Source organism: Atractosteus spatula, chromosome 8, assembly GCF_055471065.1.
Source record: "Atractosteus spatula isolate fAtrSpa1 chromosome 8, fAtrSpa1.hap1, whole genome shotgun sequence".
In the NCBI taxonomy this organism is placed as follows: domain Eukaryota; kingdom Metazoa; phylum Chordata; class Actinopteri; order Semionotiformes; family Lepisosteidae; genus Atractosteus; species Atractosteus spatula.
The window spans coordinates 7,364,174-7,376,602 of NC_142713.1; the positions used below are offsets into that span (position 1 = coordinate 7,364,174).

Consider the following 12,429-nt stretch of genomic DNA (forward strand, 5'->3'; position numbering starts at 1 on the left):
CTGTTCACAACAGTTTTGATCATTTTGATTCATTTTGTACAGCATTTTCATCTTTTAAACCAGTATTTGCTTATTTAATTGTTTCTTTACTTTACGTTATGGGAAGGGTCTTTTATTGCATGAAAGACAATATTGACCACATCCCCACGTACAGATACTGTACCTGCATTTGGACCTTTTGTCTTGAATGTCCTTGTTTTGTGGTTTTGTTTCTGGATTTTGTGAGACTACGCTATCATTTCAAACAATCTCGTTATTATTACGAGGGGTCTTTGCAGGGCAGGTTCACACTCTCATACTTTGGGTCATGGGGTTGCATACTTTTTGTATAAAAGATACTTTTGAAAATGGTAAACCATAAGCCCAAAACACTAAATCATTTTCACATAGTCAAAGCTTATCCTTTTTTTGTCATGAAAACAACCTAAACTATGGCACCATCTACAAGCTTGTATAAGGTGCTAAACAACTTATATGGCTTGGTCTGAAATAAGTCTTTTATTTCAGGAATTAAGGCCCTGGGCTTAATTCCTGGGGTTCTATCTGTGTGGAGTTTGTATGTTCTCCCCCGTTCATATGGGTTTCCTCTGGGTGCTCCGGTTTCCTCCCACAGACCAGGCATACTGGTAGGATAATTGGCTTCTGGGAAAACTAGTCTTGGTGTTTGTGTTCATCTGTCCTGCGATGGACTGGCATCCCATCTAGGATGTATCCTGTCTTGTGCTTGCTGCTTTCCAGCACAGCTATGATCCGGTATTAGATAATGTAGTTAGAAAATGGATGGATCTATCTAAAACTATTAAATGCTAACCGAAGTGAAATATAGACCTTTTAAAATGCACTAAATTTGTGTTTTGCTTTCATTGTTATGCTCTCACATAAAACAGATTTTGAATTAATTAAAATGTTGCAAGGAGTTCATTTGGTAACCTTTATTTTAATGTACACTTTACAAATGTAAAATGTACATAGGCCTATTAACCCTATGCAAAAAAATGAAGTAAAGACAACTTGGTCTGATATAGATATACAAGCAAATGTGCGTGGGAAAGAAATGCATTCAGAATTACTCTTCTACTAAGAGATACAAGACACTGAAAAAAGATTTGCTGCATATTATCAACAAATAATAAGATCATATATTGCATAAATGCACTCTGTTAGGTCTCTTTGGAAAACCGGTTCTCTCTCTACGACATACTTATTGTTTCAGTCATCAACCCTCCTCAGTCATCATCCTTCAGTGAAATAACCAAATACTTTAAACCAAATGATGGCTTCATCTCCTCTCCTGCTCTGTGCAGAAGCTTATTTGAAGGTTAAGCCCAACCTGGGATTGGGGACTGTTTTCTAATTCCTGTGGAGTTCCAAAGCCCTAAATGACCCCACATTGCTTTTTAAAGTTTGAACTTTATTTGGCTTTCTTACAATAAACCGCATTCTACAATGCATCACCATGCCCTAAACATGATTTTGAACCTGAAAATCAGCTCTATCGTCATGCTTGTTAGCTTAAGGAAACGTCTGAGTTCTGAGACAGGAAAATCAAAATGAAAGATCAAAATGATATTAAGAGCAATCTATTAGGCTCATAAGAACTGCATTGGTCTCATAACTTATTTCCAAGTGTAAAGAACACATCACAGGACCAACAGCAGCCATGTTCTCTGACGCCATTGCAAGTCAGCCCTTTGACCCTGGTTTTAAACTTGCGAAGGGTTTGGAGTTCTTCAGGGAGCTAGAGAGCTCTTGCAGGAAGGAGACTAAGTGGGAGTCTTTCTCAGACTTTTTGGAGTCGAAGATGACGATAATGGTGAAATGGGGCTCTGGCCGCGTCAGGAAGTAGGTGCTCTGAACCTTGTCGTCGTAGAAATGCACCACCTTGTCCAGCGTGTTCAGGTCGGTGGCTCGGTTGCTCATGATCATAATGACGTTGGGCCAGTGTGTGACGGGCCGGTCGCTGGGCAGAGACACCACGGCCGGGTACTGGTCCACACCCTTGGGGGCTTCCCTGTACGAATGTGGGTGGTGGTACCCATGGCCCTGGAAGCTCTCCGAGCCCCGGTTGTCAAAGATGAGCGACACGTTGATGGCGTCGTACTTGCGGATGAAGCCGGAGATCTTGCCAAAGTAGTCCGGGCTGGTCTTGGCCGTCAGCGTCTTCATCTCCGACAGGGTGGTCTGGCGGCTCAGGGCCTCGTGGAAGTAGAAGCTGAACTTGGCCAGCAGGCCGTTTTTCAGCTTCAGGAGCCACAGGTAGAGGTGGGGGGGCTGCACGGCCTTCTGCACCTGCCCGCCGAACAGGTGCTTCCGGGTCTCCCGCTGCTTTTCGAAGACCAGGCCCCAGCTCTGCAGCTTGGAGTGGGCCGAGTGCAGGTTGAGCAGGGAGGGCAGGAACTTCCACTCGGAGATCTCCGCCTGGCACTTCAGCAGCTGGGTCAGCACGTCCACCTCCACCTGGAAACTGCTCTCCAGAGGGCTCAATATCGGGTGGTGGAACCTGCGGGATGACGTGGGAAAAGGGAAAGCGGTTACAAGAGCACCTCCATCCATCCATTCATTCATTTTCAAGCTGCTTCATCCAATTTAGGGCTGCAGGCTCCAGAGGCAAAGGGGTATCTGGACAGGACGCCAGCCCGCTGCGGACACACAATGTTCCCAGAAGCCAGTTAACCTACTAGCACGTCTTTGGACTCCGAGAGGAAACTGGAGCTCTCGGAGGAAACCCACACGAACACAGGGAGAACATTCTGTAGCACCGCAGGTCTAGAAACGAACCCAGGGCAGCAAAGCTAATCACTGCACTGGGTTTTACATATCGTCGTTGGAAATGCTGTAGGCTGGCAAGAAAACTTTGCCCAATGTGGGTCATGGAAAGTTTTAGCCTTTTTATAAAGCCTCTGAGTAACATGCTCTAATTATTTTAAAATAGCTTTTTCAATGGGTGTGCAAAGTTTGCACAAGACTGACTGACAACTTAATTAAAATCCCTGTACATCACACATTTCAAACCCAAGCATCTGCCTCTCTAACGCTTTACTGCAGGCCATCGCAATCATTCAGTTCTGCTTTCTAACCTTGATGCGCCTGTCCAGAACAGATATTGTTACATCACAGAGAAAATTACAAAGTATTTAATAGAACAAGACTTAAGGCAGGGGTTCTCAATCCTGGTCCTGGTAACCCACATATCTGATTTTGTTTTTGTTCCACCCAAGCGTTCAGTTGAAGCTTAATACACCTAATAATAGATGTAAATTGAACTTTTTAAATTGTTTTAATTGTTTTTAAACACAAAGGATGCTGCCTTTTAAATATAGTGTTTCTTAAGTAATTTAAGATTCCCAGCCTTTAAGGACAAGGAAAGAAAGGAAAGAAAACTTCCCAAAGGCGTGGTTATTTTTTAACAAAAAACACGGTATCTTTTTCACTGCGGCATGGTGGCACAGCGGTTAGCATGTATAGCCACCTTGTAGCGCTGGGACCCTGCTAACCTAGGGTGCTGTCTGTGTGGAGTTTGTATGTTCTCCCTGTCTTGGCTTGGGTTCCCTCCAGGTGCTCCAGTTTCCTCCCCACAGTCCAGAGACATCCTGGCAAGTTAACTGTGTCTGTAGGTGATGGACAAGCACACCACCCCAGGTGTATCTTGCCTTGCGTCTACCGTTTTTCAGAATAGCCTCCAGCTCCAGATATTAAACTGAATGAAGCCATTAGACAATGGATGGATTGAAAATATATTTACTCTAAATGTTTCCTCATTTGACTAATTCGTTTAGATAGTGGGGAAAGGCAAGAAATGCCTTAAGACAGACCATAAGCTACGTCCAACCAGTTATAAAACAGAATACATTGAAGCAATTTTCAAAGATAGCTTTTCAATAACCGTTAACAAGGTACACAGCTTCTTGCTGTTCTTTGTGGTACTGGTAGTATTATGTATTGGATGATAGATTAATCACACTAGGAATTCCCAAACATAATCCTAACAATAATTCAATACACAATAAGGATTATGTATTGAATTGGATTTTGAGATCAAAGCCTGTAGTTCCACCTTCTCAATTCTTTATTAAAAATAATAAATTCGAAAGCATACCTGAAGTCCTGTTTGGGTTATAAATATGAAAAGTTGCTCATTATTTTACCTTATTTTCAATTTAAAAAGTAAAATGTTCCCATCATTACTAGAACTACACTGTACTAGCCTATTTATCATTCTTCTGAAGTCAGAAGAGGTCAAAGTCAGTATACCTTTCTTTACAGAATGGCATTACAAAAGCAAGCCTATTGACTCTCGAAGTCCTGCAAATAAAATATACAGTGGATATAAAAAGTTTACACACCCTTATTGAAATTGCAGGTTTTTGTGATGTAAAGCCAGAAATCAAGATAAATAATGTCAGACATTTTTCCATCTTTAATGTGACCTTGCAATCAACTAAATTCAAGAGAAAAACAAACTAGATGATTATTAGGAAAAATAACTGAAATTAAATAACCATGATTTATCTTGATTTCTAGCTTTACATCACAAAAAACCTGCAATTTCAATAAGGGTGTGTAAACTTTTTATCTAAAGCTCCTGATGCCACCATTCAGCAAAGCAAGCAGCTCCACTGGTGGTTTCCACTTTAGGAATTTCAGTTATGGACGCACTCAGATTTGTTTAAAAAATTATGTTCATTTTGATGTCATATTTTGGCCTGCCTCCTGACACAAAATAGCGGTCTCCATTCAGCTTAATTTCCAATAAACCATTATTTTTCCCTGTCTCCTTTCAGAAACCATTGAATGTGCGTCGCCTTTAAGTGCCATACTGTACTTCCCAGTAAGACAACTTGAACAGAGCAGGAGCTACAAATGAAGAAAAAATTACTATTGTTTAATGTTTCAGTTCCTGAAATACATCCGAACATTTTAGGAATCGCAGTAGAACAGGGTGACAGCCAGTAAATTGAACTTTGTTCTATATTACAATATTTGTATCTGTCTTTGACGGGCATCCTGTCCCAAGGGGTATCCTGCCTGCTGCCTGTTGCTCACCAGTATAATCTCTGGCTCCCCAGTGACCCTGAATTGGAAGAAGCAGTTATAAAATGGATGGATGGACAATGTTAAACGGTTCATCCATCCATCATCAGAAAGCAACTTGTCCAAACTGATGCCCATTCCAAAAGCATAGGGCACACTTGGCGAGCACGATAAGTCTGTCCTTAAAGGGGACACCAGCTCGTTGTTTTAGGCAAAATTTAGAACTGTAGAATCAAGACTACCAAGGTCTCTTTTAGCAAGAAATCCTTAAGAAAACCCACAAGAAGCTTGGAGAGAATATGCAAATTCCTCACAGATAGAATCATGAAGCCAGTAACAAATCCAGTTGTGAAATAACAGCACTAACCACCATGCCTCCTGCACATAGAAAGTTGAATGTGAAAAAGTATGCTTTTGATAGAATTAACTACTTTCCATGTATCCAGCTATATATGTAGTAAAGATCCCAATATTTATTCTGACCTCCTCTATTCTCTGTGTAAGTTTCTGAGGTAATTATTTCTCATCTCTGGGGTAATTATTTTTTGAGCACTTTTGCTATATTAAAACTTTTTTTTTTTAAAACAGCATGAATACCCTGGAGGGATATTTAGGTTAGAACTTTTAAGGTCAAAATATTTTTTTTTTAGAAAATAACAGCTACAGGAGAAGAAACTGAAACCCATGTAACTTCACTGTTTTCCACCTGTATAAATTACAGTAAAAAGGGTAATTAAGCATTTAACCTTCCCAAAAATAAACTACTCTTTCACGACCTGCATTGTTTTATTTTTAAATAAGTACAGCCATCACTGCATATTTTTTTTACTTTAAATGACAGCACCGCCCTTTTCTGTGCAAACTTTCATAATGCTGGGTTTTTACCTCCTGTCACCACAGGCTAAACTCAGGTGTTATACTCATGCGGATTTTGTTAACTGAAACGTGTTACTGGAGACGGGGGGAGGAGTAAAGAGGGAGTTAATATAGAACAGAACTTAACAGTGCCCTGGGGAAGGACAGCGGGTCTATTTTGCTCAATAACTGGGCAGCCCAACCAAAAACCTGACACTAGTCAACATATACAGTACTGTATATAAACCATAAACAACTAAGGAAGGAAAATTGCAGTTATGCTGTTTGAAAATCACGTCATGTGTTCACGTGTTGTCCCCACAACATACAAATCATTGCTGTCTTACAACAGGTCCACAGAAAGCCACTGAAGACCTCTGTCAGGATTGAAGTGTGGCAGTTATAAAGAAAGATTGGAGGAAAAACTGCATCTGTTATGCCACAATAAAGGCATGGAACAACATGAGAGGAACCTACAAAAAGAATAAAGGGGATTCTAAAAGTCATTCACCACCACAAACAGGCAACTCTTCAGAACAAATAAATTACAGATAAATAAAATCACATTCTTGAAGCCAGTTTTAATGAAAATGGCGTGTTTTCATAGATTTAAAGGCCAAATTGTCCCCCTAAAATAAAAGCAATTCTAGATCCAGTTACATTGCAGTAAAACACCTTTAGTGTTTTTGCATAGTTAGCTGCTCTTGCGGTTTCAACATATCCACGTGTCTGTCAGTCATTGCTGTAAACAGGCGACAGAAAGATGTTGAAGATGTGGCCTGGAAAGAGAAACTCAGACAAATGACATATAATAGTATATGAAACACATAAGCGTAATGACAAATGATCACACGGAGCCGTAATGTCAAGGGTGAGTAGATGAACTTTGCGGCAGCGAGTTGTTAAGGCCATGCACAGCACTCAAAGCACATATAAAACGATTCACCTGTGGGGTTCACAGGAACTAGGCCACACTTCAAATTCAGAAACAGACTTCACAGCTCCCAGCTGGGAATCAATGTGTGAAGTGGAACTCGCACAGGATTTTGTTTTTTGCAATTTTACAGAAATGCTTCTAAAACATTTTTTTATTTATATACTGTACATATACACAGAGCTCACCAGGCAGGCAAACGAGAAACCCTGTTTACTGGCTTGAAAAGCAAAGTGACCAGATCAACTTGGCTACCACTTCAGGGCCTGGTAACTTCAATATAATTCAAAATCTGGAAACGGCACTAAATTCACTTCATCTACCGCTGAAGAGCAGTGCCCACCTGTGTGGCTAGACTATGCCAACAGCCCCATTACACAGCAGATGAGGTAGAGGAGTGAGAAATCATTCCACCAGATTGAATTATGGAGGAAATTGAATTCCCCAATTGAATCACGAAGCTTAGCAAGCCCAAAGTGCAATTTCTGAATGAAACAACTTCCACTGTGACACCACATCGCAATCAGTATTTCAATAACTTCTGCATGAAAAAACACATGAAGACACGCTTATGTTCAATAATGCATAAGAAATATAATGGGGGAATAAAATGCTAAATTAAATTTAATGTTATAGCAGGCACTACCTTGAATAGTTTGGGACATGTAGGCTGTAGCTCGCAAGAGTGCTGTAGCCTGTATCTAGAAATGGTAATAATAAACTGCTTAACCCATCAGGGGTAAAAATAACTGACGTGAACAGTTTTCAAAATATGGCTCCTAATCCTTAAAAAAAAGTGGAATGTGTACTTTACTGTTTCTGCTTAGGGAGAGTGTATATTACCACACTAAGTACTTACTGTAGTTTTCAAAAGTAAAAGTAAAAAAAATATGATGGTCACCAAAACAGAACTCCTGAAAATATCAGATTTTTTTATTGGCTGAAAAAAAAAAATGTGGTGAACCACAAAGCTGTACTTTATCTCTGTTATTAGTTTATTGAAAAGTCTACAACTTTGGTCTAATACAATTTAATATCCGCTAGGCACAAAGTTCTATACTGTTTGGTGCAGAGTGATTCACAAGGTTGTCTTTTTCCAACACTGTCATTTGATTGGGATTTCAACATACAAAGTGCACAGGTATGTCACAGATGATAGATGATGATCATTTCTCTTTTAAAATTCCTGTTTAAGGTCTTTTTTTGGACTGCCGTCAAACATGAAAAGGTCACCTCAGGACCAGTATTTATAAGCAAAAGGAAAAAGGCAGGGATAATATAAAACTCTTCCTCTGTCTCATGACAAAAATTGAAAAGGTGAACTGCGGAACACAAGCACGTCATAGCCGGCAGCTATATCACCTTTCAACTCACAACTGGCAACACACTGAAGCTCAGCAGGTGTGAGCCTGGCCAGTACCTGAATGGGAGACCTCCTGAGAAAGCTAAGATTGCTACTGGAACAGGTTTAAGTGGGACTAGGGGATGCTCACCCTGTGGTCTGTGTAGGTCCTAATGCCCCCAATTGTTCTAAAAGAGTAGGAGTGTTACCCCTGTGTCCCGGCCTTTCCCCCTCGCCTTTACCAAATTCCTAAAAATACCCATTTACGAGCTGGCTTCATCACTCTGTTCTCCTCCCCACTGATAGCTGGTGTGTGGTAAGCGTACTGGTGCATTTTGGCTGTCGACACATCACCCAAGTGGGGACTACACACTGGTGGAGGGGAGTCCCCATCACCTGTAAAGCGCCTTGAGTTGAATGTCAAGAAAAGCACTATATTAGTTGAAAGAATTATGATGTCAAGCATTACTAGTATGTGAAACTAGTTAAGCTGTGCAGACACAGACAATATCCTCTTCTTTTTTTTTTTTTTTTTTGAGCGCAACTCACCTTGAACTGTACTTCTGTAGCACAGATTCCAGCGTGCTCACCACTTCGTCCGAGTTGATGGATTTCTGGCTGCTGAGGGAGTACATCTTCTCGTAAAAGTCGGCGATTTCCATCCGGGCTTGGATGAAAAAACAGAGCTGCTCAGACAGGTGAGACAGCAGCTCCTCCAGGTAGGGGGCAGTCCCCCCGACTGCGTTGCGGCCCGTGGCTGCCACCTTCTTCAGTTCGTTGTGTAGGGAGGTGTAGATGGTTCTGATGGAGTCCTTGCGGCTGAAAAAAGACTGGCCACCTGCCGGGGGAAGTTTTTAAATGGGATTAGACAGACAAGCCAATTTATAACATCACTTTATTAACCCTATACAATTTCTTGCATTAGGAATTTGTCTTTTCGCATACCCCAGCTTGCTCTTCATGAGACACACAGACGCACAGATAGGGAGAGAGCCTGGGGTCAGCCATTTATACGGCGCCCCTGGAGCAGTTGGGGTTAAGGGCCTTGCTCAGGGGCCCAACGGAGTAGGATTCCTCTGCCGGCTGCAGGATTTGAACCAGCAACCTTCCAGTCACAGACGCAGATCCTTAGCCACAGAGCCATCGCTCCGCTCCACTGCTTCGCCCATCTCCTCTAAATCATCATAATTTCCGGAGACTCTTTTTTTCACATCCTGCATCTGTCCTCCACCCCATCTCCACCTTTGCAGCTGCCCCGTTTAATTCCGCTCTCTGTGAATGAGGGTGCGAGCCTCCTCATCCTATGGCCAAGCGGTTGAACTGTAACCAAACGAGTGATGCCAAAGCTTATTGGGATATTACACTTTAGAAATATTCAATAAGCAGTCTGAAAGCATCTGATTCTTGGATGTCATTATTGCTTGTGAACCCAGGAATCCATATGATCATCTTCTCATTTTGGTTGAGGTATCTTTCTCGGAACTCATATCTTTCTCTGTCCCCTACATCGCCAGTACCCTTGATACAAGACACAGTCCCCCACCTTCCTGCTTTCAGAATATATGTACCACATTGTTCCAATAACATCTCCTGCCTTGCACTCCTGTAGTGGAACATGACGCCATAAAACATCAGAGATGCACCCTCTTCTGATGCTTTGTCGAGATGTTTAAACTGTTTCTTTGGATACTGTTTTGCTATAATCCCTGTAAAGCCTGTATCAACTGCGCTGTGCAATGCTTTGGTAAGTAATGCTGATTGATTGTAGTATCAGACTTTGGTATGTTGTATTGCTGAACTATTTAAGAGTTCATTCATAACCATGAATGTAAGTTGCATTGAACAAATCACCTAAATTATTAATAATAACCCAATTTTCAAAGATGGACTTACTGTAGCTAAGTCATTCAAAACAATAATAGCACAAACTTTGCTATGTACATGCAGCGCACTGTTGTCCGTTTATAAATAAAGTGACCTCACAGGTACCAGCTGTTTCATCTGTACGAATAGTTCTGAATTGGAGACACGAGAGGTGCAAAGGTTGAGCTGATAACCCTGCACTAAAATCTTTCTCCTGATGGATGTCAGAGACAATCAAATGCACAGCTGCTGGAATCAGCTAAGAAAGTCCTAATGAGAGCCCTTTTAAGACCAGAATGAGGTCAGTGACTTACACAATAGTCTTCAACCCTAATGTACAGCCTCCTGCAACGTCTAGTATTGGTAATATTCTTCTAAAATAACCTGACAGATAAAAGAGAGCATCGTGGCACTCCATCAGTACTTTTAAAGAATAATACAAACTCAATGCACTTACTGTACAGTATGTCTTTAAAGTATTTTGTTCCTGAAAAGCTTTTAAACACAAGACCACACAGCAGAATGTTCACTTAGTACGCAATAGCTAATGATCATGGTTGTAAATCGCTCTGCCTGCTCACTTCAACACAAGGAAATGATCTACTTTAATTATTAAATGCATTCAAAGCATTACTTTCTTTGAACCATAAATAAAATATCCATTCTTGTCACAGTACTTTATTACAATTTCTTACCTACTGCAAGTTCACCAATTACAATGTTAAACGATAAACTTGCTGTGCAAGCAACACTCCAACAATAAAATTTGTGAAACACGTACTCGCATTTCTGAAGACATGGATGACACCCTGTACCACTAAAAAAAATAGTCCCAAAGTCTGTCCAGAGAGACTAACAACAATAAACAGAGTTTACTGGACTCTGTTGAATTTAGAGTCCTTAGTCTTTCACCGAATTCACTTTTCAAAGAGGATTTCTATATTTGGGAGCATGAAATGATGTCAGGTAAATATTTTTAATCATTTGCCATTTTATTTCTTCAGAGACATCCACAAACTGTTCAAATACTGAAAACTTATCTGAGGCTAAAACACTGTGAAAGGCAAAACGAGTAAAGCACAGAAAGTTTACCTTTCATTTTTTAAGTTGTTTTGTAAGCAATTATCCAATTAGCTTCGATTTAACTTGAGCAATGTAAACCCTAAACTTGAAAGAGTCACTTCAAAACACTGCGGGCACACGTTTTAAGGCTCAGAATAAGATCTATAAATGCAGCTTAAGATAAGATTCTGCAAATATAATTAACAAAGAATTATCGGCAGAACGTACAGAAAAATTAAAAAACTGGAACAATAATTACAATACATGTAACTACTTATTGCATTAAAGAAAAGTAAGTCATGTGAGAAACAAGCAACCGTCAGCTGATACTAAGAAACCTGTTTTAGACAAAGCTAAAGGAAAAGGTTATTTCTTAACTGGAAAAGCTACTGAAAGGGTGTGGGAGAGTATGTCCTCAATACAGTCGGTGGACAAAATAATGTAACACTCAGCAAGTATACATGGTACTCCATACCTAGTTTTTGCCCCAGAAAGGTCATGTTGTGATAGGCTTTCTCGGCTGCGGCCAGATGCGCCAGTGCCGCCAACAGAGACGACCAGCTAGCTCCGACGCTCTTGCTGCCATCTTTCTCTTTCTCGACATAGTCTTTGGCCCTGTCGAAGGAAAAGATCCCCAACTGGGAAAAGAAAGTCTCCAGGACGGCTTGCTCCAACGGAACGGGGCTCAGATACAACATCTCGCTCATTATAAACTGTATGTCGATGTGCCTCGCTTTAAACGGAGTCCACAAACATGAAAGAAAGCTCGTTTAGCACTCGAGTCTGAATTGCACACATTTGCTTAATTGCAATGCTTCGTAAATTACAGATTGTTATCTTCGTTGCTTGTAATTTGCCAGGAACATTCCTGTCCAATCGCATGAGATATATTTTTCAGAAATCTGGGCAAATAATATTCTTCGTCACTTAATTCAGACGGAAATTTCTAAATCTTGAGCATGGTTCTCCTCTGTACTACCTAGCATTTACACAAATAATTGGGTCCATAAAACAGCTCATGCAGTTTTAAGACTCCATGTTCAGAAAGAGGAATAATAACACTACGGAGTCCGAAGAGGGTCAAACGTGATTTACTGCCGAATTGCCAGCACGCTAGGCTTTCCTCTTTATGAGCGCAGTCTTATCCTGCCATCATGTGGTAAGTAAAAATAGCTTGCTTCAAGGTATAGTACTGTATATACAGCAGTAACTGCAAGTCCCAAACAGATGAAACCTCACAATAAATCAGGTTTTGATTTCACAATCAAAATCCTTAAAACAGTTAATAGCTTTTGACTGTATGTAGTTTATCTAGTATCAAACATTTATTGGATAGGCAATA

General features: G+C 40.7%; 1 protein-coding gene across 2 annotated transcripts; it reads right to left on the minus strand.

Moving 5' to 3' along the window:
* Nucleotides 1-921: 921 nt before the first annotated feature.
* On the minus strand, nucleotides 922-12,134 carry kics2 (KICSTOR subunit 2). Of its 2 annotated transcripts, none has more exons than XM_088922557.1 (3): nucleotides 11,563-12,134; nucleotides 8,712-9,000; nucleotides 922-2,500 (listed from the first exon to the last, which is right to left on the minus strand). In XM_088922557.1, the coding sequence occupies exons 1-3, from the start codon at nucleotides 11,792-11,794 to the stop codon at nucleotides 1,684-1,686; spliced, it is 1,338 nt and encodes a 445-aa protein (XP_088778683.1). In that variant the 5' UTR covers nucleotides 11,795-12,134; the 3' UTR covers nucleotides 922-1,683. The 2 variants fall into 2 exon arrangements, with proteins under 2 accessions (XP_088778683.1, XP_088778684.1); XM_088922558.1 differs by having other exon boundaries at nucleotides 11,915-12,118.
* Nucleotides 12,135-12,429: the final 295 nt, after the last annotated feature.

Bases quoted from the DNA above. Each gene is read 5' to 3' on its own strand.
- kics2 (XM_088922557.1), bottom strand. From the start codon at position 11,794: ATGAGCGAGATGTTGTATCTGAGCCCCGTTCCGTTGGAGCAAGCCGTC. The intron at 9,001-11,562 runs GTATGGAGTACC...TTCCCCCGGCAG, and splicing joins CTTTCTGGGGCAAAAACTAG to GTGGCCAGTCTTTTTTCAGC. The intron at 2,501-8,711 runs GTGAGTTGCGCT...GTCATCCCGCAG, and splicing joins CTACAGAAGTACAGTTCAAG to GTTCCACCACCCGATATTGA.